At 40.0% G+C, this 26002-nt stretch overlaps 1 protein-coding gene across 5 annotated transcripts in view; it reads left to right on the plus strand.

The window, feature by feature from the left end:
- Positions 1-16685: 16685 nt before the first annotated feature.
- RUNDC3B (RUN domain containing 3B) overlaps positions 16686-26002 on the plus strand; it is a gene marked incomplete at its 3' end in the record, with an annotated part of 89663 nt that continues 80346 nt past the window's right edge. For 4 of the 5 annotated variants that reach the window (XM_084897423.1, XM_084897422.1, XM_084897424.1 and 1 more), the window contains exon 1: positions 16694-17231. In XM_084897423.1, coding sequence (XP_084753549.1) covers positions 17113-17231 — 119 coding nt within the window. In that variant the 5' untranslated portion in view covers positions 16694-17112. Of the gene's footprint in view, positions 17232-26002 lie in introns of all 5 variants that reach the window. The other variant, XM_084897421.1, reaches the window with a different exon arrangement.

The raw sequence follows: 26002 nt of genomic DNA on the forward strand, positions 1-26002 counted from the left end.
CTAATTGCTGCTTCTATATCAATCTCAAAGAATCATCCAGAAGATGAAAATATCTGGAGGTACTTTTCCTTGAAATCACTTCATAATTCTGCCGAGGAAGAGAATAAGGAGGGAAGGCCAATTAAGTACTTAATTTTCATTTCCCTGAAAAGCAGATTTCTATGAGAGGAGGAAGGTTGTATCTGTGTGTGTGTGCTGTGCTGCTAGTGCCTAATACAAGATGGAGTAGAGATAGATAGCAGGTACTGTACTTAATTTTTGTCTGTTGAATAGACATGAGAAATTCCCATTGGCAGCATTATTTGACATTTTAAAGCATATCCACACACAAAAAAAGATGGACTTAACTGAAGCAAATGTTTCTTTCTTGATTCTTAAAATATTTTTATTGAGCACTAATTATATGGCAGGCACTCTGCTAGATGCTGACGATATGAAGATGAATGGGCACACAGTCCTTCAAATTGTATGTTTACATTCAGAGATAAAGATTGATGTAATTTTAGTATACAGGGTGAACTTTTACATTTAAAATGAGCAATGTCTCCATGGCTGGAGTTGCTCAGCTGGTTGGAGCATCATCCTAGAAGGTGGTAGGCTCTGTTCCTCGTCTAGGCACACACTCAGCTTGTGTATAGGAGGCAACCAGTTGATGTTACCCTCTCACATTGGTGTTTCCCTCTATTTCTCTCCACAAAGTCAATAATAAAAAGAAATCAGCACTAACAATTCCCTATGAATTGATTTTAAGACGTCCTGCCAAGAAATAAAGCAGTTTGAACTTCTTTTGTATTTGTCGTCAGAATATACAGAAAAATGTTTTGAATGTTCTTATTAGTATCAAATTTGGCTTTTTACTGATAAGTTTAAGTTTTAGAAACAAGAGGCAAGCTAGAATTTTAGTAAAGAACATGGGCTTTAACACTAAGATTGAATTTAAGTTCAGATCATTTGACACTGAAGAATTTATTTATTCTCACTACTATTGAAATTCCTCATTTGTAAAATGAGATAGTAAATGTAGAGCAGTGAGCTTACTACCTTCATGTATAAGTTCTGAACCTTTACTTCTGTTGTTCTTGTTGTTGTTGTTGTTGTTATTATTATTATTATTATTATTATTATTATTAATAGTGGCCTGGTACATGGATTCATGAATATTGAAAGGAAATTAATTAGAAGAAAATATTTTAATATTGCTATTTGCCCTTTCTCTATAATAGAAGTGTCAATCAAATTCATGATCAACAATGACAGATCAAAACACATGCGTATGAATGGCACGTGAGAGCTTTATATATATATATATCGTGCATCGGGCCACATTTCTAAACTTTCTAAATCTCTGTTTTCTGGCTAATGAAAAGAATATAGGATTCTACCGAGTCTCCTATCTACCTATTCCAGCACTTCTGTGAGAATCTAATGAGATGAGGCACATGAAAATGGTTCACAGACATTTGGTTAAACTGTGAAATGTTTGCACCTGGCTATAAGGCAAGTTGTGTTCCTGGGCTGAAGAAACTCCAAGGAGGTTAGTCACTAGGGAGAGGAAGCCAGACATTGCTATGTGACGTCATTACCCAGCGCCCACAGCAACCATTTCTGGGCTAGGCTGGGTTGTGGGCTGCATTTTGCATCATGGAATCTTGGCAGCTTTGGCTGCAATTTGGTGAGCTGTCACTCTGGGGTGGTGGCAGGGCCTGTGTCCCACTTTGGGGGAAGCCAAGTGTTAATTTGTCAGCACCAGGTCTATGGTGCCATTTCTTTGTAAATGGCTAGTACACGTCATTGCATTAAACGTCTGCCCCCTGGTGGTCAGTGCATGTCATAGAGATTGGTAGGATGGTTAGAAGGACACAACATATTAGCTTCTTATATATGTATATAAACTAAAGGCCCAGTGCATGGATTTGTGCAATGGTTGGGGTTCCTCAGCCTGGACTCTGCCCTATCACAATCTGGAACCCCTTGGGGGATGTAGCAGTGTGCAAAGCGGCAGGCGGCCTGGGAGGAACCCAAGCCAGGCCAGGCACCGCTTGCTGCTCGCTGCTTGCTGCTCCATAGTGCTGCCACGGAAGTGGGAGTGGCTCCCACCACTGCAGCTGCACTCACCAACCGTGAGCCCAGCTTCTGACTGAATGGCGCTCCTGCTGTGGGAGCACCCTGACCACTAGGGAGCAGCAGCTCCTGTGTTGAGTGTCTGCCCCCTGGTGGTCAGTGCATGTCATAGTGACTGCTAGACCGGTTGTTCTGATCATTCCAGTTGTTCAGTCTTAACAGTTGCTTAAGCTTTTATACATATAAATTAGTGAGTGTTAGGGTCGCCAAAGAAGGAATGCAAGAGGCCAAAAGCGGTGAGGGATTATAAATTTATTAGGTTGTCTGGATACCAGATGGGATGAGCCTTCAAATGCCACCAACACCCATGGGTGGGGAATCAGAGGTTTTAAAGCACTCGAGGCAGGGAACTCTCTGGGGGGTCCAGATCTTGGAAAACTCCGGGGAGAGGGATAATGGTCTGAGCAAGTGGAATGTGATCTAAGCAAAAGGCCTACAGGTCAGTTCCCAGGGGAGCAGTATTGATTCAATTACTTGATCAGACCTAACAGTGAGCGGCTTACTTGAGAGAAGTTTCAGTTAAAAATGAAATGTGGTTATAAAGTATTGAGCCCAATTTTCTTGTGCTTAGTAAATTTTGTTTTGTGTAGAGGGCCACGTGGGAAGACACCTGGACATTCTTTAGATTGTTGTCGACTGGGCCGGGGATATTGACAGAGTCATGTCAGTTGCATTCCCGCCCTGGGAGTGGAGAGATGTTCTTAGTTCCTGGCTTGTGTTTGTTTATAGATGTATTCCAAGCACCTAGAATAGTACTTAACTATTCTGAAGATTATTTTTAAGGGAAATTCCTTGGAAGTTCAATACATATAATTCTAGTATACATATATCTATTTATCATTCTCTTTATAGCCAAACCTTTCGCCCTAACACATCAGCTCTGAGGAATTCCTAACATAATAATGTTACCCTAAATGGTTTTGAACTTGCAGAGTTCATAAAAAAGGTCATTTCCTTTTTTTATTTTTTATTTTATATTGTTTTATGATTCATTGACTTTGAACTTTCCTGATCTTAAATGAACTCTCTCCTGGGAGCAAGGTCAAACCAGTTCAATGAGCCGATGTTCACACATGTTTTCTTTTGTTTTTAAAGGTTTGTGTTATTTCAAAAGACAAATCTACGTAAAATATACTTCCATATGAAAGGAACACCATGCTAATTGGACCAGTGCATATTTGGTTAGATCTGCTTTCACAATTGTTAACTTAAGTTGAAACTGTTTCATTTTAAAATTGTATTAGGAATTCATCCATTCAACAATATTGAGTACCTACTGTGTGGTAAGTACTATTCTAGGTGCTTGGAATACATCCATAAACAAAATAAACAAAACTCCCCGTCCAGTTAGAACTTATATTTAGTGATGGGGATAGGTAGATTGATAAAAACACAAAACGTAAGGGATTTAGTATGTTAAAAGCTGGAAAGTGCCATGGGAGGAAACAGTAGAGGAAGGAGCCTGAGTACACCGGACAGGGAAAGATTACAACCTTAAGTAGGATTGTCCTCATTTGTGCCAAGATGGGACAGAGCAAAGTTTTGAATAGTGCAGTTAAGATATTCAAAGATTTTGAATATTAATGCTTTTATAAAATTATTTCTGCAAAATGGTTCTCCTGTAAGGTAATTCCTATGCTCCAGCGTTTCTCTCTAAATTCATGGATGCCTAGGCAATGTATGGAGAGGATATTTTATATTACTTATTCATTACACCAAGTCTCTGATGCTAATTAACCAAGGCCGCATAATCAGAAAGAGGATCAGGTTAACAATGTAGGTTTTCTCACAGGGAGATTGCTGTTCTTCCTAGCATATTGAGAGTGGATTCTAAATGTTGGGGATTTCAGATTGGCTAGTGTGGGGATACTCATTAGAGGGAAGGGTGCATCGTGTTTTTTGTTTGTTTGTTTGTTTGTTTGTTTTTTGTTTGTTTGTTTTAGCTGTTTTACTTTTCCTTGTGTGAAGTTTCTCTTGCCTTGATTTGTGTTTTTGCCATTCCTGAGTCTCAGATTAGCCTGTTTCAACTGCCATTCTTCAGGAGCCAGTGCATTCTAGTATTTGCCTTAGTAGTACCTGCATTCCAACGATTTAAACTTCTGAAGCTGGCCAGCTGAGGCCTGAGTTTATTTTATTGCACACTTTTTGAAAAAGGGGTGAAATAAATATTGCTCATTACAAGTTGCATTTTTTGTGTTTAATAATCAAAGTATCTATTAAAATGCTTTAAATGACATGAACACATAGAAAATGAGGGGGTGATGGTAACCACAGTCATGTAAAAAAATTGCAAAACTTTTATCGTGTGACCTTTTGGTGAGATACTGATGAATTCCTCTTCTTATCTTTAGTTGGTGTCCCTTGCATTAGTCCTTCCCAGCGAGGTAGTCTGTAACTCTGACAAATATTTGCCCGCATTGTGTCTATTGCTTGATATCACATGCAATGGCCTTGTAGTTGTGCGCCTTCTAAGTGAAAAGTCATACTGCAGTGCTCTTCTTTTAGAAACTGGCATTTAATTTACAGTTAATATTCTAGGGACAAAAACTTTGTCCAAACCACTATATCCTATCTTGAATTTAAACTAAGAGAGTATCTTGTACGTATAGGGTCATGAAGGAACATCAGTATCCTACTTTAGTGGCCTCATAATGAAGTTCTATAGTTTAGAAAAAACAGATAAGAAACAAAATCCTGGAGAGTTAAACCTCAGTTGATTTAGGTGTCAGTTTTCTCAGAGTGTCCTTCCTAGGGTCCTTCATCCATAATTGGAGATTCATGGCAGGGTTCATAAGAAAGATAAAGAGGGCTTCTGAAACTTTATTAAAATTTGCCTGATGAGGCAGTTCAAGCCAGGATATAAACTTAGACATTTTAAAATGAAAACACACACACACACACACACACACACACACACACACACACTATTCTTTCTAAATAAGTCTTTTACATGAATAAGGTTACAGGATTTATGTGATTATTTCCTTTAAAAGTAAGCAAAGGAAATGTCTGGGGAAATGGGAATAATCAGAGGAATGGGAAAAGACAAAAAAATGGAAAGGCATGAATGCACGTATATTAAGGCCTTTTCTTCATTTCCCTAACATTCTGCCATTACCAAAGCCCATAACTTTCACTAATGACTTGATGGAAGACAATGTTTATACAACTATAATATTCAGTGAATATTCTCACTGTCGTGAACATGGTGTATAGTAAGAAAGAAAATTTCAGCCAAGAGTAAGCCTTTTCTCAAGGAAGATGACAGTAACTATGGTTTTTTTTTTTTGGTTTTTTTTAAAGAAAGTCTCACTCATTTAAAAGACAGTTGCATTCATTTATTTTTGCCTTTGCTTCCCTTGCCTTTGGGGCCAAATTCATAAAATCACAAACTAATCTATTTTCACTCTTTTGCATGTGGCTATCTAATTTTCTCAATACCACTCACTGAAGAGGCTTTCTTTTCTCCATTGTGTGTTTTTAGCTCCTTCACCAAAAATTATTTGCCCATGTAGATGTGGTTTTATTTCTGGGCCCTCAATTCTGTTCCACGGATCTGTGTGTCTGTTTTCCTTGCCATTACCATGTTGTTTTGACTATTATAGCCCTATAATGTCATTTGAAGTCAAATAATGTGATACCTCTGGCTTCATTCTATATCAACCTGAAAAGCTTCTATACAGCAAAAGAAACAACCGACAAACCAAAACATCAACCAATCAAGTTAGAAAATATATTTGCAACCAACAGGTCTGATAAGGGCTACTATCCAAAAACATATAAAGAGCTTATACAACTGAACAACAAACAAACAATCCAATTTAAAAAATGGGCAGCGGGCCTGAACAGACCTCTCCCAAGAAGACATACAGTCAACAGGTAAATGAAAAGATGCTCAACTTCACTAGCTACTAGGGAACTACAAGTCAAAACTATAAGGAGATACCACCCCACACCTGTTAGAATGGCTATTCCCAACAAGATAGGTAATAAAAAGTGCTGGAGAGGTTATGGAGAAAAAGAAACCCTCATTCACTGCTGTTGGGATCGTAGACTGGTACAGCCACTATGGAAAACAGTCTGGTGGACCCTCAAAAAATTAAGAATAGAGTTACCACATTACCCAGAAATCTCTCTCCTAAGTATCTACCCAAAAAACTTGAAAACATGTATTTGCAAAGATATCTGCACCCTTATGTTCTTTGCAGTATTATTAATGGTGGCCAAGACATGGGGGATAATCAAAGTGGTCTTCAGTAGAGCATTAGATAAAAATGATGTGATACATATATACAATGGAATATTACTCAGCCATAAAGAAGATGAAATGCTGCCATTTGTGACAACATGGATGGACCTTGAGAATATTATGCTAAGAGAAATAGGTCAGTCAGAAAAAGCTAAGAACCATATTATTTCACTCATATATGGAATATAAAACTGAAACTCATATACATTTACCCAGTGGAATTCTACTCAGCTGTTAAAAAAAAAAAAAATCTTACTATCTGTAACGGCATGGACGGACCTGGAGGGCATTAAGCTAAGTGAAATAAGCTAGTCAGAGAAAGACAAGTACCATATGATTTCGCTCAGATGTGGGAATCTCATGAACAAAATGAACTGACAAGCAAAACAAGGACAGACTCATAAAAAGAGAGCAGGCTGACAGCTGTCAGAGAGAGATGGAGGAGGATATAAGGAGGATAAATGGTGATGGACTGAGACTTGACTTGGGATGGTGAACACAATAAAGTGCACAGTTGATGTGTTGTAAAATTGTGCATCCAAAACCTCTATAATTTTCTTAACCAATGTCACCCCAATAAATGTAATAAAAAGGAAAAAGCTGAAACTCATAGACCCAGACAACAGTATGGTGGTTATCAGAAGGAAGGGGGTCGGATGGTATTAAAGGATAAAGGGGCCAAGTATATGATGGGCACACAATGCAATATATAGATCATGTATCACAGACATGTACACTTGAAATCTATATAACCCTATTAAGCAATCTCACTCCAATACATTTTTAAAAAAAGACTTTTTTTAAAAAAGAAAAGTTAATGATAAGCTATCATACAGTTCATAAAATGATAACACTAACTGAATTTCTGCAATCAGATGTTAATGAATATCTTGTCTCCTAGTTACCTTACAGTTTATGGACATGTTAAAGCAATCTGTTTCAAACATTGGCCTATGAGATAATAGTCACCATACAACAGGCCTTTGAAATGTGTACATATTTATATAACATAATTTAGTTTAAAAGTTACAGTTTCTATCCACAAAACTTATATACTAATATCTAAAGGTGGAAGATGTCCAAATCTAACGAAAAAATATTAAGGAAGTATTAGCATTTTCTAGTGAAATTAAAGCTATGTGGTAATGTCACAAACTGGATAATCAGATAAAAGGAACAGAACATCTAACTCAGGAACAAATTCTGTTATATTTTAGAAAATATCACACGTAATGGTGTAGTAAAGGGGACTTTTAAATAAATTGTATTTAAGCAATTGGCTATTTATGTGACAATAGATTCATTTAGATTTTTTAAAATCTTATATCACCTACCGAAGTAATTCTGGACATGTGCATTAAAATAAACAGGAAAAAAACACACAGACAAATTAGAAGAGAATGTTAGTTAGATATGTATCGAGCTGCCAAAGAAAGGGCTCTCTAAATTAAAATAGGAAAAAAAATCACTGAAGAAAGATTTGACAACATAAAAACATAAAACTTTTGCTGGTAAACAGCAAATCCAGACTAGGGAAAATGTTTAAAGCAGACATAAAAGACAAAAAGTTAATGTATTTACTGACCAGTGAGCATACTAATATAAAAAAATGTGTATTTCCCTCTACTAGGTCTCCATTTCCACATCTCTAAAATGGAGATAAAGCAGCCTCTTATAGGATGTTTATAAGAATTATATGAAGTAATATATGAAAATAGCCTAGCACATAGTGAGCAACTAATGAGTTTATTTTTATTATACAAATACAAAAATATGAAGAAAAATGATGCATTTAAAATGCTAAGATAGCAATATCTATAATAGATACAGGGCATCTGGTTAGGTAAGACTGGTGACAAGAGAGAGGGCTGGAAAGGGTGACAGAAGCCAGAATTCAGAGGACCTTGTTTGCAGAAGAGTTTGGATTGTACCATTTAAGTAGTTGAGAGGCACTGAAAGATTTTAGTCAGGAAAGTATCAAGGTTGGATTTGTTTTTCTAGCAACTTTAAAAAGGTCACTCTAGCGGCAATATTAAATTTGAATGGGAGCGGTTAAGATCAGAGGCAAGGAGCAGGTGGGTTATTTTAGAGTAACTCTCTGCTGTTGCCTTCCTCACTGCTAAGCCTCTTGTTAACCTCAGGGGAGTAAACAGTTCAACCTAACTAATTATTTTAACCAACGTATACTAAATTCTTCTCTTGCATAGGCTTTGGGAGATCATAGAAGTGGACAAGAGAGAGTGCCTTCCATGGTGAATTTACAGTGCAGCAGGAGAGAAAAGAACAAACAAGTAATAAAAATAAGCTGAAACCAAAAGGCGTTATTATGAATACCTAAACTGTCTGACATTGAATACATTGTTGGTTTACTTTATTTTCAATTGCAATCCTCTTCTTACTCAATACACATTTCACCTTGAAGCATATCTTTATTGGATCTAATGCTTTGTAATGCAAGGTTGTGCATGGACTTTGAAATACTGTGAACCGGAAAATATGGTAAGAATCTGTACATAAATATCAATCAGGGTTTTTTCCTTTCATCATATCATAATTTTATTTTTTTGTTTTGGGGATAGAAAACTAGCTTCAAATAGTAAAAAAATCACTAAAGCATTTAGGACAGTTTAAATGAGGATTGAGCAAGTAGAGACTATTAAATATTTTTATGAATCCAAATGACATTAACAGACCTTTGAATAAACATATGATTAAATTGACCCTAAGATTTCAGGGAGCTATCATTGTCACTTTGATATATTTTTGGCTTACATAACCAAAATTCTCTGTGGATGTAAATTGCTACTAAAATTGCCACAGAATCTACCAGGCTAGAGGAAAATACACGAGTACTGGAGATTCAGGAAAAACCCTTTATTTAAAGCAGCACTGCTGGCTCTGGGAATTTGGAGACCCAAAGCCTGAACCCTAAATGAGATTACTCCTTATATGTATTCCTAAATTTCTTTGTTTCCTGACTACCAGGCTTTAGTGGTGGGCTTTCACAGGCCCTCCTGAGTTAGTCAGAGTCGGGAGTTAGACTGTATCTAAATGCCTGGCCTAGCCTGGGTGGTGCCAGCGACCCCCTCTGGCCAAGCTGCCAAATTCCTGGCCATGGCCCCTGCAGACTGGGAGCACCCAGGAAAACAGACTATTGCCTAAGGAAGGGTCCATGACTTACCTATAGGCTAACAGGAATGTGCACTGGGAAACCTGTCACTGGCACCGATTCAGATTGCTAGCCCCACCCCCGAAGGTTGCTCCCTATATTCCTCCTAATAACTCTATAGGCATCAAAATATGGTAACAGCAAACTAGAAAAAATATTTGCCTTACATACAATAGACGAATATGAAAATAAGCCACTATAAAAAGGATGAATTCTCTTTTGGAAAATATAGGCAAAGAACCATAATAGGTAAAACCTAATATACAATTGTGCTACTGATAAAAACTGTGAATAAGATGTCGCTCTTTGCTTATTGTATGAAGAAACAGCAAAAACAATGGTAGCTGCAAGAGAGCAAGGGTGTAGAAAAATGCTCTTATGTACTGTTACTACCGTGTTTCCCCGAAAATAAGACATCCTCCGAAAATGAGACCTACTTACAGGTTTCCTTCTGAGTGAAATATAAGGCATCCCCCCGAAAATAAGGCCCCCCCCCCTAGGCTAAACATGAGAGATTTGGTCCACTGATTCTGAAAGAAATGGAGTCACAAGAAATTCACCAGGAAATTCAGGAATTGGATTATTATGATGATGTTCCAGAAGATGATGACATGATTGTCATTGAATAAATGAGTAAATTCTTGATACTGTAGGATTCACAGTTTGTCTGGTTTGTGTTGACAACTATCGTACCATATACAGGTAATAAATTTCCTTTATTTTCATTTAGCAATAAATGTGTACCATATTCTTCTTCATGGAAAAATGAGACATCCCTGAAAATAAAACCTAGCGTATCTTTGGGAGCACAAATTAATATAAGACACTGTCTTATTTTTGGAGAAACAGGGTAGATATAAATTGGTAAAACTTCTCTAGAGAAAAATTTAATTTGTATCCATTAAAATTTCTTCTATCTTTTGACTCAACACATATTCTCTGATTCAAAAGTATATACAACAATTTCTCTTCAGGCAGTAATCATGGATATGCAGATATTGCAATGCTAATGTTGTTTATAATAGCACTAGAGGCTCAGTGCACGAAATTCGTGCACAGGGTGGGGGGGTTGTCCCTCAGCCCAGCCTGCACCCTCTCCAATCTGGGACCCCTCGAGGGATGTTAAACTGCTCGTTTAGACCCGATCCCACTGGACATCCTTCTCACAATCCAGGACTGCTGGCTCCCATTTGCTTGGTTCACCACTGGCTGTGCTGGACGCAGTTCAATAGATCAAGATTTTAATCTTGGCTCTGCCACTTACTATGTGACTTTCTGCAAGTTACTAAAACTAAGTCTTTGTTTCCTTGTTTGTTTGTGCTACTGATAAAAACTGTGAATAAGATGTTGCTCTTTGCTTATTGTATGGAGAAACAGCAAAAATAATGGTAGCTGCAAGAGAGCAAGGGTGTAGAAAAATGCTCTTATGTATTGTTACTACCGTGTTTCCCCAAAATTAAGACATCCTCCGAAAATAAGAGGTACTTACAAGTTTCCTTCTGAGTGAAATATAAGGCATCCCCCCCGAAAATAAGGCCCCCCTTATTTTCTACTTCAGAGAATGGCTCTGAAGATTAATTGGTGATATTACTCCATGCAGTGTCTGCAGTCTGTCATTTTTGGTTTGTTAACACCCCTCTCCAAGTTAAAAAAAAAGAAAGAAAAAAAAAGAAAGAAAGAAAAGAAAAAGCCCTCTGAGATGAGGGCTCGTATTGCTCTCCTTACAGAAACTGTATGACCAAATCCACCTAATTCTGATCAGTCTTTACCCAAAGAGGAAGCCCTTATACAAAGAACAGCTGGTGAGACCTGCCTCACTAAGAGCCTCAATGCCAGCCTCAACAGTCATACCCTCTTGAACCAACATGTTTTGCACTTCCTTGACCTTGACCCTCTCTGCCACCCCCTTCCACAATGACCTCTGGAACTTTTGCTCTGTGACCAATACTACCTATGGCCTCCACTTCTTCTGAGCAGTCCCCCCACCCTCTTTCCTCAGGGGAAACCTGCATCTCCCCTGACGGCTCCGCTTCCCTTGTACTTTCAAACGGATGTTTTTGTTTTGTTTTTAAATATTTTCCATCCCTTTCATACCTCAGGGCCAGAGAAGTAGTTCTCCCTGGCTTCTATTGTCACTTCCAAAGCATTATTTCTCCACCTTCTTGTAAAAAGCGAGCAAACCAACAAAATTTTCTCTCAGTCCTTGAGGTTCAGATTATTTGACAGTATTGTCACTTACTAATCTTCCACTTATTCCCCCTAAATTATTGAAGATAACACAGCAGCTGTTGTGTATTCCAAATCCTGCCATAATTCTGGGGGACTTCATCATAACATAAATGTCCATTCAACACTCTGACTTCTGAATTTTTTTTTCACTTCCTCTCATCACCAGACATTCCCCTCCACTGCCACACATTACCATGATTACAAACCTTGGATTTTTGACATCACCCATAACTGCTCTAATTCCAAAGTTGCTCATTCACGTTTGCCACTACCTGACCACAATCTCTAATCTAACCTCCCAGTTTGTTTGTTTACTATATCCATTATGATTATACTTGGAACACAACAGATCAACCAGTCGTCTGACCCTCTCTTCTCTACATCAACCTATCACTTCTCTCTTCTTTTCCTCTATATGCAATTTAACTTGCATTCCCATCACTCTCTCGTTAATATTCCAAACTTCCTTGTATTTGTGACTTTTCTTTTTACACACTATAACATTTCAGTCCTGCATGAAATCAACATCTTCATGATAACCTGCATGCCCGCAGTCTAACTGTTCTGGGTCAAATGCTGTGTCTTCCTAAATTTAAACATTGAGGTTTCAATTCTCAATGTAAAGTTATTTGGATATGGGAGGTGATTAGGGTTAGATGACATGCTGAGAATAGTCCCTAATAATGGGATTAGTGACCTTTTTAGAGATGCATCTCTCTCTCTCTCTCTCTCTCTCTCTCTCTCTCTCTCTCTCTCTCTCTCTCTCTCTCTCTCTCTCTCTCTCTCTCCCTCTCCCTCTCCCTCTCCCTCTCCCTCTCCCTACTTTACCCTCTGCACACAAAGAGGTCAGGGGAGCACATAGGAAAATGGTGGCCCCTTACAAGCCAGTAAGAGAGTCTTCACCAGGAACTATATCATCTGGTACCTTGATCTTGGACTTCCAAGCAGCTAAAACTGTGAAAAAAATAGATCTCTGTAGTTTAAGCCACCCGAACTATGATTTTTTTTATTTTTTATTTTTTTATGGCAGCCTGGGCTAAGACACTAACAATGTCAAAGAAAGTCACACAACTGAGTGGATGTGCCTGGTAAATTCATCATTACCCATCTAAGATGAGTCCTCAAGTATTGACCAGGAGTTCTAAATTTCATTAGTCAACTTATTCTCCTACTCATTATAAGAGAGACTAAAACTTTCAGCTGGTGACATTGTCTTTTATTTTCTAAATAAAGCAGAAGCTATGAGATGGGAACCTCCCAACTTTCTAATAATAAAAAAATCAAAACTGCATCTGCACCCATCCTCCCACCATTCTCTCTCATTACTAGTGAGAATTGGTACCTTCAACCAAAGCTTAATCCATCCATCTGTGCTTTGAATCCCATTGCTTTTCTGCATTCTCACTTCTAATCATTTTTTCTCTCTCTCTTGCTTTTCTAACCTTTCCCTCTCAGTGGTTTCATTCCACCAGCTTTACAATGTACCCAAGTCACTTCCATGTAAAATAATACAATAGGGATAAAATCCGTCTACTCAACATTCCCCAATGACACTCCCATCCCTGCCCACCCCTGACTCTGTTCACAACTTTTTAAGAGTTATATTATTTTTATTTCCCACTGATGCTTTTACTGGCTCCTATTTGGCTTCCACCTTCATTGTTCTATTGAATCAGTACTTATTGATCTGTGTACATGAAGGCAATTAGCTTTTTGTCTATGATATGGGTTTCAAGTATGTTTTCTCAGGCTGTTATTTTACTTTGGCTTTTGTTTATGGAGAAACTTGCTGTGTGTGTGTGTGTGTGTGTGTGTGTGTGTGTGTGTGTTTAAAGGTTTGTGTCCTTAGTTTTATCAATCTTTTCTGAATGGCTGCTGGGTTTGGGTGTACTTAGAAAATCTATTTCTTTGAGATTAAAATTAACAATGGTTTGGTAATATCTCTGGCTTATAGCATTTTAGATTTGAGGACATTTTATATGTTATACTTGTAAGTTTGTCTTTTCTGATGAGGAGACAGAGGAGGTTGATAAAATACTGAATAAATATGGTTTGCCCATTCAGTTTTATAGGATTTTTATAGGTTAAATTTGGCATTTACAATTTTCATTATTTTTTTAATATATTTTATTGATTTTTTACAGAGAGGAAGGGAGAGGGATAGAAAGTTAGAAACATCGATGAGAGAGAATCATTGATCAGCTGCCTCTTGCACACCCCCTACTGGGGATGTGCCCACAACCGAGGTACATGCCCTTGACCAGAATGGAACCTGGGACTTTTCAGTCTGCAGGTCAACGCTCTATCCATTGAGCCAAACCGGTCTCGGCCAGTTTCCATTATTTTTATTGTGAGTCTTTTTAGATCTCTGAATAGGCTTTGTGCACATGCTCAGATACAGAATTGTAACATGCCAAAAGAAGTTCAGAAAGCTGTGTGAAAAATCATGTCGTTCTACAGTAGTTTTATACTTTGTACTGGATATAATTGATTAATTATCTTCAGAATAGTAATCTAGAGAAAGAATGCGATCCATGACATATTGCTCAGGAAAATTAAGAAATTCGCTTTATCAAATAAGGCCCCCATGTGGTAATTTAATGACACACCATACATACCAAAAAAAAAAAAAATGACTTGTTTTTAAATTAAAATCTTGTTCACCAAGTACCAGTGTCAACTGAATCCCTCTAAGAGTAAATTTGAAAAGTAACATTATTACCCGATCATCTAAGATATTGTTCTACCGTGATTTTAGTCATAGTACCAATAACATGAATACGCACTTGAGTCTAGAAAGCTAATTTTGAGAATAATTACTTTTCTCTTTTCTCTGTTTGACGTGACCATTTGGTTTTGTCTTCTTGGTGTTTCAGGTGTGTGTTTGCTCCTTCCCCCAGGACAAACCAGTCGGGTGTCTAGGAGTTTTCTCGATAATTGGTGGCTTTTCACTCTTCTCCCTGTGCGGTGTTAATGTGTGTTTTAACAATAATTCCAATTTAGGCAGTATTTGTCATTGCCAGGGTAAATATTTTGCTGACACCGCCTGCATAGCCAGTGCATCTGCTTCCTGGTGGCTACTTGTTGATTCACACTTTTGGGGCAGCAAGAAGAAACAAGTTAAATGGGAGTTCCTGGGAGGGTGATCCTCCTTATGAGTCTCTATGTCTCTATAGAGCAGACAAGAAATGTTTGGGGCCGGAACCGGTTTGGCTCCGTGGATAGAGCATCAGCCTGTGGACTCAAGGGTCCCGGGTTCAATTCCCGTCAAGGGCATGTACCTTGGTTGTGGGCACATTCCCAATGGGGAGTTTGCAGGAGGCAGCTGGTCGATGTTTCTGTCTCATTGATGTTTCTGACTCTCTATCCCTCTCTCTTCCTCCCTGTAAAAAAAATCAATAAAATGTATTAAAAAAAAGAAGAAGAAGAAGAAATGTTTGGGAACTGACCTAGAAAACCCTCCTGCTTTTATTGGTAAAATACAAAATGCAAAGTCTGTTTAACTTATTTTCTTATAATTTTAATATAAAATCAAATTTATTTATTATAGTATTAGTTAAGGCAAATATATTTTTTTTTCTTGCGCACAAAGTTTTATATTATATTTAGTAGCTGAAAGAGCTCCATCTTTGCCCTGATGATTTAAAATAGGGATTAAAAATTTTTTACTACCTCGGAAATTAGTAGTCTACATACAGTGCCATTACACAACATTTTGTATTTTGAACGCATTCAACATTGAGTATCTCCTGTAGGACTGTACACAATATACATGTAATATACATAAAGTGCGGCGATATCCACACTAAACTATATATCCTATAGCATTCTTTGAGACAAACTGCAAAACCAGAGGCGAAAGTTGTATGGATTTTGGAGCCACCCAAACCAAAATTTCAGTAACATAATGCCGACGGTGTCTTCAAGTTAAGTTTAATAAATGTTTATTGAGAATCTGTTCTTTGCACAGCGCCCTCTGCTCGGTAGGTCCCACAGGGATATGCAAAGGGAGGTGAACAGACCCATCAACTTAGGTGGGTGCCAGAGAAGGCAGGGCCAGAAGCTAGGACCTCCCCACTAGTAAGACTGGGGAAAGGAAGAGGGAGAAGCTCTGGAAAAGTGGGCGCTAGGTTCTGAATCCGCGTGACAAGGTAGCACTCCCTGCCTCTCTCAGGGAGCACCCTGGGGAAGACCAAACTGCTCCCACCCAATGCCGGGGTCCCTGCCCAGGACAGAAGGGTGCAGGGAGAAGCCTGAGCACTGCGCTGGTTTTGACGTGGGAAGCCTTGGCTGCAGGCAGTGCTGGGGTGACCTGGAGGGTCAAGAAATCCCACCCGCGGACCCCCCAGGACGGCTGCATTACACGAGTTATTTCCCTCCTCCGGGCTATCCGTAGCTGTGTGTCAGCCCAGGGGAGAGCATGTGGACAAACCCCACTTCCTTCCTGGGAGTCAGGCCCTGAGGTCGGGTGCAGGAGCCAGCGCTGCTGCATTCTCGGCAGCGCCTTGGCTGCAGATGCCACAGGATTTTGGGAGTCGGTTTCCAGGACAACCACCAGCCACTGAAAGCTAGACATCCCAGCCGTGAACGCCGGCTCCGTCACCAGCTCAGGTCTCCCCGAGACGACCCCGCACCCCACCATCCCCGCGCCCACAGCCGCGAGGCTCCCCTGCGCGTGCCGCCTGCCAGCCAGCACCGCGCCCGCGGCGAGCGCCAGCCCCGCGCCCTGACAGCTGCCCACGCGCCGGGGCGGAGCCGCAGCGCCGCGCTTTTAAGGTCCGCGCGGCGGGCCCCGCCCCCGGCGCCCCGCGATTGGCTCCCGGGGTGGCGCTGGCGGAGCGGTGCAGGGAGGGCGGGGCGGCGCGCGGGAGGCCCGGGTGGGTGTCCGGGGAGTTCGCGGCGGCTGGGCGCGGGGGTCGGCGGCGGGCACGTGCGCGCGCCGGCGGCCGAGGCCCCGCGGGGAGGAGCGGGGGGCCCGGCGCCCACCCGCACGCGGAGCCCGGCCGGCGGCGGCGCGCGCGGGGGCGAGGGGGTGGTGCGTGCTTGTGTGTGCGCGCGTGAGTGTGTGTGCGCGCGTGAGTGCGCGTGAGTGTGCATGTGCGCGTGAGTGTGCATGTGCGCGTGAGTGTGCATGTGCGCGTGTGTGCCCGTGTGAGTGTGTGTGTGTGTGCAGCTCCGGTGCGGAGCTCCAGTCGTCAGCCCCCGCGTGCGGGTCCCCGCCGTCTGCTCCATCCTCCCCGCGTCCCCGCAGCGCCTCGGTCGCATCCGGAGGGAGAGCCTGGAAGGCGTGGGGGTGGGTCGCGCGGGGCGGCCCGAGACAAAAGGGTCGCGGGGTCAGCTCGCCATGGCTTCCCGGGGCCTGGGGGGCCTGAGCGGGAGCCGTGGCGGGGGCGGCGGCGGCAAGAAGAGCCTGAGCGCCCGCAACGCCGCGGTGGAGAGGAGGAACCTGATCACCGTGTGCAGGTACGGGCGGCCGGCGGCTCGGGGTGACGGGAGGGGGCTGCCTGAGCCCGGGGCTGGGGGTCCGGGGCACCCCGCGCGCGGCAGCCCTGCGCGCCAGCCTTTGCCCCCGGGTGTGCCCGCGGGCCCGCGCGCCCCCAGACGGGCGGGGGTCCGGGCGCCGCCGAGGCCGCGGGCCGGCTGTCAGTTCCTCCTGCGGGGCTGCGGGCGGCCGGGGCAGGGCCGGGGCGGGGCTGGGGCTGGGTTTGTTTGGAACGTGCACCTGGAGTGCAGGGCAGCCCGGGAGGGAGGGAGGGCTGGGGGAGAGCGCTTTGATTGCCTGCGTGTTCAGCTGTCAGCCGGCTTCTGGCGAAGTAGCGGTTCCTGGGGCGATGGTTTGCTGTGCTGCCTCCAAAGCAGTGTGCATCCGTGTTTGTTTTGGCTTGTTTACACATATTAAGTCATTTCGTGCCGCAGATCCTGAGTGCCTGCTGCATGCCAGCCTGTGGTGTGTGTGTGTGTGAATTGCGGTGCTGGTTGGTGCTGTGTCTGCAGTTGTTAGCAAGAGTGGGACTGTGGAGGACACCTAGGCGACGTGTCAGTGGTTTAGTCCAAGTTTTTCTAATGATGAGCGCAGTATTCCTCGCTTTCCCTTTCTATAGAGACATAAAAGGAATAATTACTATTTCCAAAAGGCATTACTATCTGTAAAAGGAATAGTTACTGCCTACAATTACTTATTTTTAATATGCTGACATATTTTCTTTAAGTTTTATTTATGAGTAGTAAAAAACAAACAAACATTGAAGTCCTAGGCATCCATTTCTTAGGAACTTCTTTGAACAATTAGGTTGTTTTAAATTTACTGTACTTTGTTCAGTAAAACCCTGCATCGTCAGCCATCGAGAATCTTCTAAGAATCAAAGGTGATGAAACTTTTTCTCCTTTGCAGTTTTTAGCTATATTTTTCTTTTTCTTTGTGCAAAAAAAAAAATGTGTTTAGCATCTTAAGCCAAATATAGATAGTTATACTAGTATGCATTTTTAGTGATTTTTTCAGTGACTTTTTTTTTTTTTTTAACTTGGACTATTACAAATGTTCACCTTGCCTGACTCACTGGGGTTGCAAACAGTAACATTGTATGAAATCTTTTAAATTTACCATTTGTGCAGTCTAGAATGCAATCTTTTGAGGGAGATAGGCAGTATTAAAGTTTTCAAACCTAGGAAAATATTTTTTAAGTTAGGTAGATAGAACAATTTTCTTAACTTTTTTTTTACAGCTATTAAAAAGAATTATTTTATTTTATTTTTTTAAGAGGATGGTCTCAAGCAAATTCCAACATATGCAGTGCTTCTTGGGCGAATGTATTTCATAAAAGCTTCATCAGAGTTAACCTTCACAGGACAGCAACCTTGTCTGCTTTTTGCTGACTCTTTTTTTAAAAATTCTTTCTACTATGTATAGCATATGACTCTCAGCAAATATTTATTGAATTAATAAATTCAGTGGTCGGTACCATTCCTTTTGCTTCTCTATTTTTTGTCTGGTTTTAGGTCACTTAATGTTCATTTGTTCCCTCTTCAGAGGCAGTTTAGGAGAAGACAGGGACTTGTATCTCAACCTCATTTAAATTGTATTTTAAGTTTAAGAAATTTCAGTCATTTCTCACTGATTTGTATGGATAACTTTCTGAGCAAGCTGAATTTCTTTATTTGCATAATTGTTCTTTTCTACTGTGAAATAAATATAATTGCTAATTTAGTCACAGTTTACACATAATCTTAGTAATTGTAGCTAAAATAAATGTCAATTTCTGGCTTAGATTTCAACCTTTGTATTTATTTATATGGATAATATTATTAAGGCTGCTCTTTATGTCCAAATAGTTGATGGCGCATGTAAATGATCATCCATGTCTAGTAAGGATATCTCTTTGATAGGTTTAGTCTAAAAGGCTTTTATTTTTTAGGGGGGAAAAAAGTCACTGTAGGTCATTTGGCTGTTTTAAATAGCCCCACTTAAAGTTCAGCTAAATGAGCAAATCAATATTGATGCGTTTCTGTTGCTTTTCTCTGCCTTTCAGAGTTGCCAAACTCTAAATATCTCATCCATCTCTAGTAATGAGTTTATGCCTTAATTTTTACATATAAAATCAGAGGTGGTTTGATATTTACATTGGGAAGTTGGTTTAATGGAAATACAATGGAGTTCTAAGTTTACTTGTCTTTAAATAATCGGATGTCTTTTAACAAGCCATGCAACCTTCCCATTTTCTAGTTTTCTCGTGTGTAAAATAACCTTGGACTAGATCATTGCTAACCTTCAATGACAACCCTAAAATTAAATAAATAACCTTCAAGCAGAGTGTGCTCATATTTGTTTTTGAATTTCTCTAAATCGGAGCAAGGTAATGATAGGCATATGTTTAATGGTAGATAGATCAGGCATGTGCCTTTTTGTCCATAAACAAAAACATTTCATTTTGTAATTCTCTAATGATGTTCTGGAAAAACTAAATAGTTTACAAAACCAAACCAAATAAAACAACTCTCTGGACCCACACTACCATGCTTGTGTATCTATTAATACCGACACAGCAGTGCTTTTCCTTACTCCTTAAACAGTTTAGGCATACTCTCTATGTAGGTTCAAAATGTCATTATATAACCACACAGTTCTTTTAAAAAAAAATATTTTCATTGATTTTTTTACAGAGAGGAAAAGAGAGGGATAGAGAGTTAAAAACATCAATGAAAGAGAAACATCCATCAGCTGCCTCCTGCACACCCCCTACTGGGGATATGCCAGCAACCAAGGTACATGCCCTTGACCGGAATCGAACCTGGGACCCTTCATTCCGCAGGCCGACGCTCTATCCACTGAGCCAAACCGGTTTTGGCTAACCACACAGTTCTTTAGGTTTAAAAACATCTCACAGAAGAGCAATATTACTGGAGCTCACTTTCCCTTTCTATCAAGGGCTGAGACTGTTTCCCCTCCTGGGCAGGGAGCTGACACAGACTCCCTGGAGCAGACCAGGCTAGAGCAGAGCTGTCTGGCTGGAAAGGGGCCTCCCTGCAGGACCAATGAGGGATTTAAGGAGAATGGTATGATGAGCTAAGCAGAGTGGAGACAAATGATGGTTTTAAAAATAAAACACTTTTAATAACAGTTACATAGTTATTCTTAGTTTTCTTTTGGTCAGGATATTATTTCACAACTTGAATGTTATTTCAAATAGCAGAAACGCCTGATATTTCCACTGTAGTCATAGAATGAAGTGGTCATATTTTCCATGTAACTAATCTTTGAGTTAAACTTAAAATTCTCCCTTCAACTGTAGTGCTTTGCTCAGCATTTATTGTAGAGTGCAGTCTTCTGTATAACTGCAGCTTCCAACTTAAGTGTTCAGGTGTAAACCACAGTAAACAATAATATTTTAAGCATTTTGGATGAATTGCTTTTAGGAAAGAATTACTCATTTTCCTCTTTAAAAAGATTGTGTAGCACAATATGACCTTTGTTGATGCTTTTACTCTTGGCCTGTTTCTATGAATGTGTCCTATGCAGTTGGCTGCTCTTGGAGATTCTCAAGATACATAGAGCGTTTTGCTACATGACCCCAAAAGATTGTTTGGAATTCATCTGCTTTTGCATATGCTGTCTCTTCTTACCAAGTTAGCTGTGATTTCTTACAACTCTGCCTGTATCTAACAGCTCTTTTTTTTCTGCTTGCTCCATCCTGTGCTTCCATCCTGTCTTGCTCATTATGATTGGTTGTGAACTAGGAAAGAAGATAAGTAAATTTATCATGTGTTACAAAAAAATACAAAAAGCACCCAGACGCCCGAGTTATGTGAGTGAGCTTTAGCACTCTGAACTACTTAACATTCTGGTTGCTGAATAATCAGAAAAAAGTCTGTTCCTATGTTTGAAGTTGGTGGATGAAGTGCAGGTGATATGAAATGTTACTGAATATTATTGGTGATATAATCCTTTAAGTTACTTTAAATTCAGTGACTTACTCTTCTTGTTACTATTTGCTTTAGTATGCCTCATAAGACTTCATACCGTGGCTACAGTGAATTAATATTTTTGGCTAAATCTCTGTCATGCTCTGTGTAATGGAACTTTGGGTTGGGACTTGGATCAACATTAGCTATGTTGCTTTGGAGCAGGTTCAGTATTTTGAAAGATTCTTAGAATTTTAATAGGTGTTCACAGTTGAGGTAGGGCGATCAACTTTTTAGGTACTGGTTCTAGGTAGGCTTTACAATATTCACAGAAGGCCATTATCTCTTCCCCTAGCTAAAACTGGGTTCATATTCAAATGACAGCAGAGAATAGGTGTGCCCTACATATTTTTTTAGGAGGTATTGTCTTAACTTCACTGCTGATGGGTAGATGTCAGAAGCTCAGTTGAGAGGTAAGATATTCAAGGAAGAATATGTGAAACTTGTCCACTCTTATAAGACTGAGATCTTATAGGCTTGTAAGATATACGTTTGGGTCAGTAAATTCATTGGAGAGCAGCTGGACATGTAGACTGCATTGATTCACACTCTCCTGTCCCCGTTGCTTTAGCCCAGTTGTGCAATGCTAAGATTATATCTGCCTACATTGAGGGTCATCAGAAGAAGCAATCACAGAGGGTCTTCTTGAAGTTGTTGTCAAGAAAATTGTTTATTATGTCAGAAAGTTTCTTCTTTTGTGAAGATTTCTATGAAAAACATCTGTCTTATTTTAATGCCAATAATTGTCTCTCTAGGTAATTGCTTTATATCTGCTGAGCCCAAATGAATGTATAAATGAAAACTTCTCTTTTTTCTCATTCAGCTGTTAGAAATTTTAGTGTTAAATCTGTGGCCAACCTCTAAAACTGATATCGATCATCATCATAATATATTTAGCCTATTCCAGCTATAATGAATAGGGAAATGAAAAAATGTAAAACATTTATTTAGTACACTGTAATTTAAAACATTAGAAATATTGAGAAAGTTTCTTCTTTATCAAGAGCAGTTTGAACCTGAAACTAATCTGTCTATCTATACTAATAAAAGGGTAATATGCTAATTAGACCAGAAGTCTTCTGGACATCCTTCCAGACAAAGCCACGGTGGCATGGGTTGAGGCGGAGGCAGTTAGGGGCGGTTAGGCTGGCAAGGGAGGGTGGTTAGGGGGCGATCAGGCCAGCAGGGGAAGGTGGTTAGGGGGTGGTCAGGCAGGTAGGCAGGAGAGCAGTTAGGAGCCAGCAGTCCTGGATTGTGAGAGGGATGTCCGACTGCTGGTTTAAACCCGGTTCCTGCCTGAACTAGCAGTCGGACATCCTCCAAGGGGTCCCAGATTGGAGAGGGTGCCAGCCAGGCTGAGGGAACACTCCTTTCTCTGTGCACTAACTTTATGCACTGTGCCTATAGTCTATATATAAAAGCCTAGATGACCATTACAACTGGAGGATGACTGGCCAGTAGCTATGATGCATACTAACCTTCAGGGGCAAATGCTCAACGTAGGAGCACTCTCGCAGCTAACCTTCCACTGCCGGCCAACCTCCTGCAGTCTCTCCCCCTGGCTGGCAGGCCCCGATTGCAGACCAGGTCAAGGAACCCAACCCATGCACAAATTAGTGTGCTGGGCCTCTACTAAAAAATAAAAAATAAAGAGTAGTTTGAATAGTGCTTTCCTTCTCATTGTATAACTTAAAATATGGAATGAGCATATTTTATTTTATGCCGTGGCAAATAGTCATATTCCCTTCTAGGTTTACATCAGTTTCCAACACTTAGTCCTTAGCACTTTCAAAGTTGTGAAAACCTCTCAAATATGAAGTGGTTTGTTGATGTCTCTTCTTTTGGGACATCTTCATCCTTTTCTCACAACCACTTAACTCATTTATGTTTGCCTTCAATAAATTTCTCTGGCTGCATCTCTAAATTATGTTGAACAGAAGAAGAAGTGTCATCATTCCCATGATCAACTATTTATTCCATAACTCCATTTATGTCTTATTCAAATTTCACTTCTAGCATTATCACTTTCCATTTCTCTGCCATGTTTTCATCTTTGTTGGCCCATCACTTATCAATAATTCATTTTCATAAAACAAATGTGGGTTTATCACCAGGAGACAAGAAGGTAACACAGCTATAGGCTTTGATTTCTGTGCATGAACTAATAACAGGTGCCAAGTGACCAGTCCTAGACAGACTTTGAAAAAAGTAATGTGATTGATCACTCATCAAGACCTATATTTGTTATTTGCATAGTGATACACAAACTAGAGAGCTATCAGCAAATTTTATTTTATGCAATCACTCACAATTTATATATAATAATATTCTCATAGGAACCATGTTACTATGAGACTGGTATTAATTGTGGTAACTGAAATTAGTGCATATTGGAACTATGCAAAGTATGGACTGAATTATTTATTAATTACAAACAAAATAAACCCATTACATGTTATCATAGATAATATATTTTAATGAAAACTATTCTTTTTTCAAAATAATAAAAATGGCAGGAATAGCACTGTTTTACATCTTTGCAAATATCTTTAATGTTGTATTTAATAGAAGATAACTAGATTCTCATAGTTATCTTCTATTTCAGTCTATTCTGATATACTAGAGGCCTGGTGCATGAAATTTGTGCATGGGGGGCGGTGTCCCTCAGCCTGGCCTGGACCCTCTCCAATCTAGGACCCCTTGGGGGACATCCCTTTCACAATATGGGACCGCTGGCCCCTAACCACTCACCTGCCTACCTGCTAGCCTGGTTGTCCCTAACTGCTCTTCCCTGCTCGCCTAATCACCCTTAACTGCCTCTGTGTCTGTCCCCACCACCATGGCTTTGTCCAGAAGGAAGTCATAAATCCGAAAGATGGCCAGTCTACCCAGTCTAATTAGCATATTACCCTTTTATTAGTATAGATTATATAGGATAGGATTGTTTAATTGGGGGAGGGGGAGCCTTTTTCATCAGGAGGAGATGGTTTTGGCAGAAAAAAAAATACATCACCCCTATATCTGGACTGATAGCCAGCCATATGCACTATACTTCCAAACTGGTTATTCAAAAATTGAACTGCTTTCTTATATCTTATACCTGTGGTCTGCAAACTGCAGCTTATGAGCCACATGCGGCTATTTGGCCCATTGAGTGTGGTTCTTCCACAAAATATCATGGCCTGGGCGAGTTTATTTTGAAGAAGTGGCGTTAGAAGAAATTTAAGTTAAAAATGTTTGGCTCTCAAAAGAAATTTCAGTCATTGTACTGTTGATATTTGGCTCTGTTGCCTAAGAAGTTTGCTGACCACTGCCTTATACCAAACAGCTGTTGCCTTTAAAACCCCTCCTCAGCCCCCACCTTAGGTTCTGCCTTCACAGTTCACCCAGATTTGGTTCTGATTGGTCGGTTTCTATGCCAGTCATCATCAAAAGCTCTGCCTCCTAGGCAGCCATTGGCTCCTCTGGGAAATCCAGAACAGTCTAGTCTTCACATTGGCACCAGCCTTTCAGTCATGTCCCCAGTTCACTATCAGCTGTATCTCTGACCACTCTGAGAAGCAGCACCTCAAGTCTGTGCTGATGGCAATTTTGAATTTTCATCCCTGACCTAACCTTCTTACAGTGAGCTCCATGAAGGCAAGCATTTGTCTTGTTCATTCTTAGTTCACTCACATACTTTACCTGTGTCTATACATCTGTGCTAGCACTGCATGGTGACAGGTTGTTTGGGTTGTCACGGTCACTGCCTTTTTATGTATCTAGACACCATGTAGTCTCTGGAAAACTCCAAAATATGCTTGGTAAAAAGTGGGGACCAGAAAAGAAAAATATGTCTTATAATTACTAAGAAAATAATTTTGACTTTTCAGACCTGTGAAAGGGTCTGGGTCTAAGAGTACACATTGTGATTCTTTATATACAATGAAATCATTTTTATCTTATACAAATAGAATGATAGTAATTATATATCCTTGAGAAAATAATTACTCAAATAATTTTCATTCTCTTTTGGTTCTGACAAATAACCTTGACTAAGAAAAGTTGAGATAGTACCATGTAGTTAAACATTAATCTATCTGCAACAACAACTGGAGTTCAATGAAGGAAGCTATTACATAAAAGGAAAAAAAAAAATCTAGGAAGTAACATTGATGAAGTTGCTCTCTTGTACCAGAAACATAGTTAATTTAATTTAGAGAAACACTAGATGAAATGCATGACTAAACAAATAGAAATAAAAAGGTAAACAGAAATCAGATTAAAAAGGGACTTGAAAACTTATTTTTGTTTCTTTTGTCCATTTCACCAGAAAAATGTTATGTTATCCTCAGCAAACTTTGAGGACAATACACCAGAAAAATGTTGCAAATCCTTAGAAAACTTTGAATAAGAATAATTAAGTATGACGTTCTTATCCAGCAAGTCAGAAATTTTTAGGAAATGTGTTCCTAAAATGAAAAAATGAAAACCACACATTTTACCTCCACCTTTGGCCTTAATGGAAGGAAACTTCTGAATATCATAGTGTTTTCCTCTAATCTTTATTAGGTGTAATGGAACAGGAAAAGCTGACTCTGCAATCACAAAGTAGGAATAACCTACTGCTTTAGAAAATTACAGTAATTACAGTATCTCAGATATTAATGCACATTGGTGAAATAAACTGAAAATTATATTTAAAAAGATAAAATGAACCAAGTGCTTATTTCATCAAAAGAGCAAGGTTAGAATTCAACCACCTATAAGATTTTTTAGTCACCATTGTTCTTCAGGAC

The sequence above is a fragment of the Pipistrellus hanaki genome (assembly GCF_964339955.1).
Source record: "Pipistrellus hanaki genome assembly, chromosome: 10".
In the NCBI taxonomy this organism is placed as follows: Eukaryota; Metazoa; Chordata; class Mammalia; order Chiroptera; family Vespertilionidae; genus Pipistrellus; species Pipistrellus hanaki.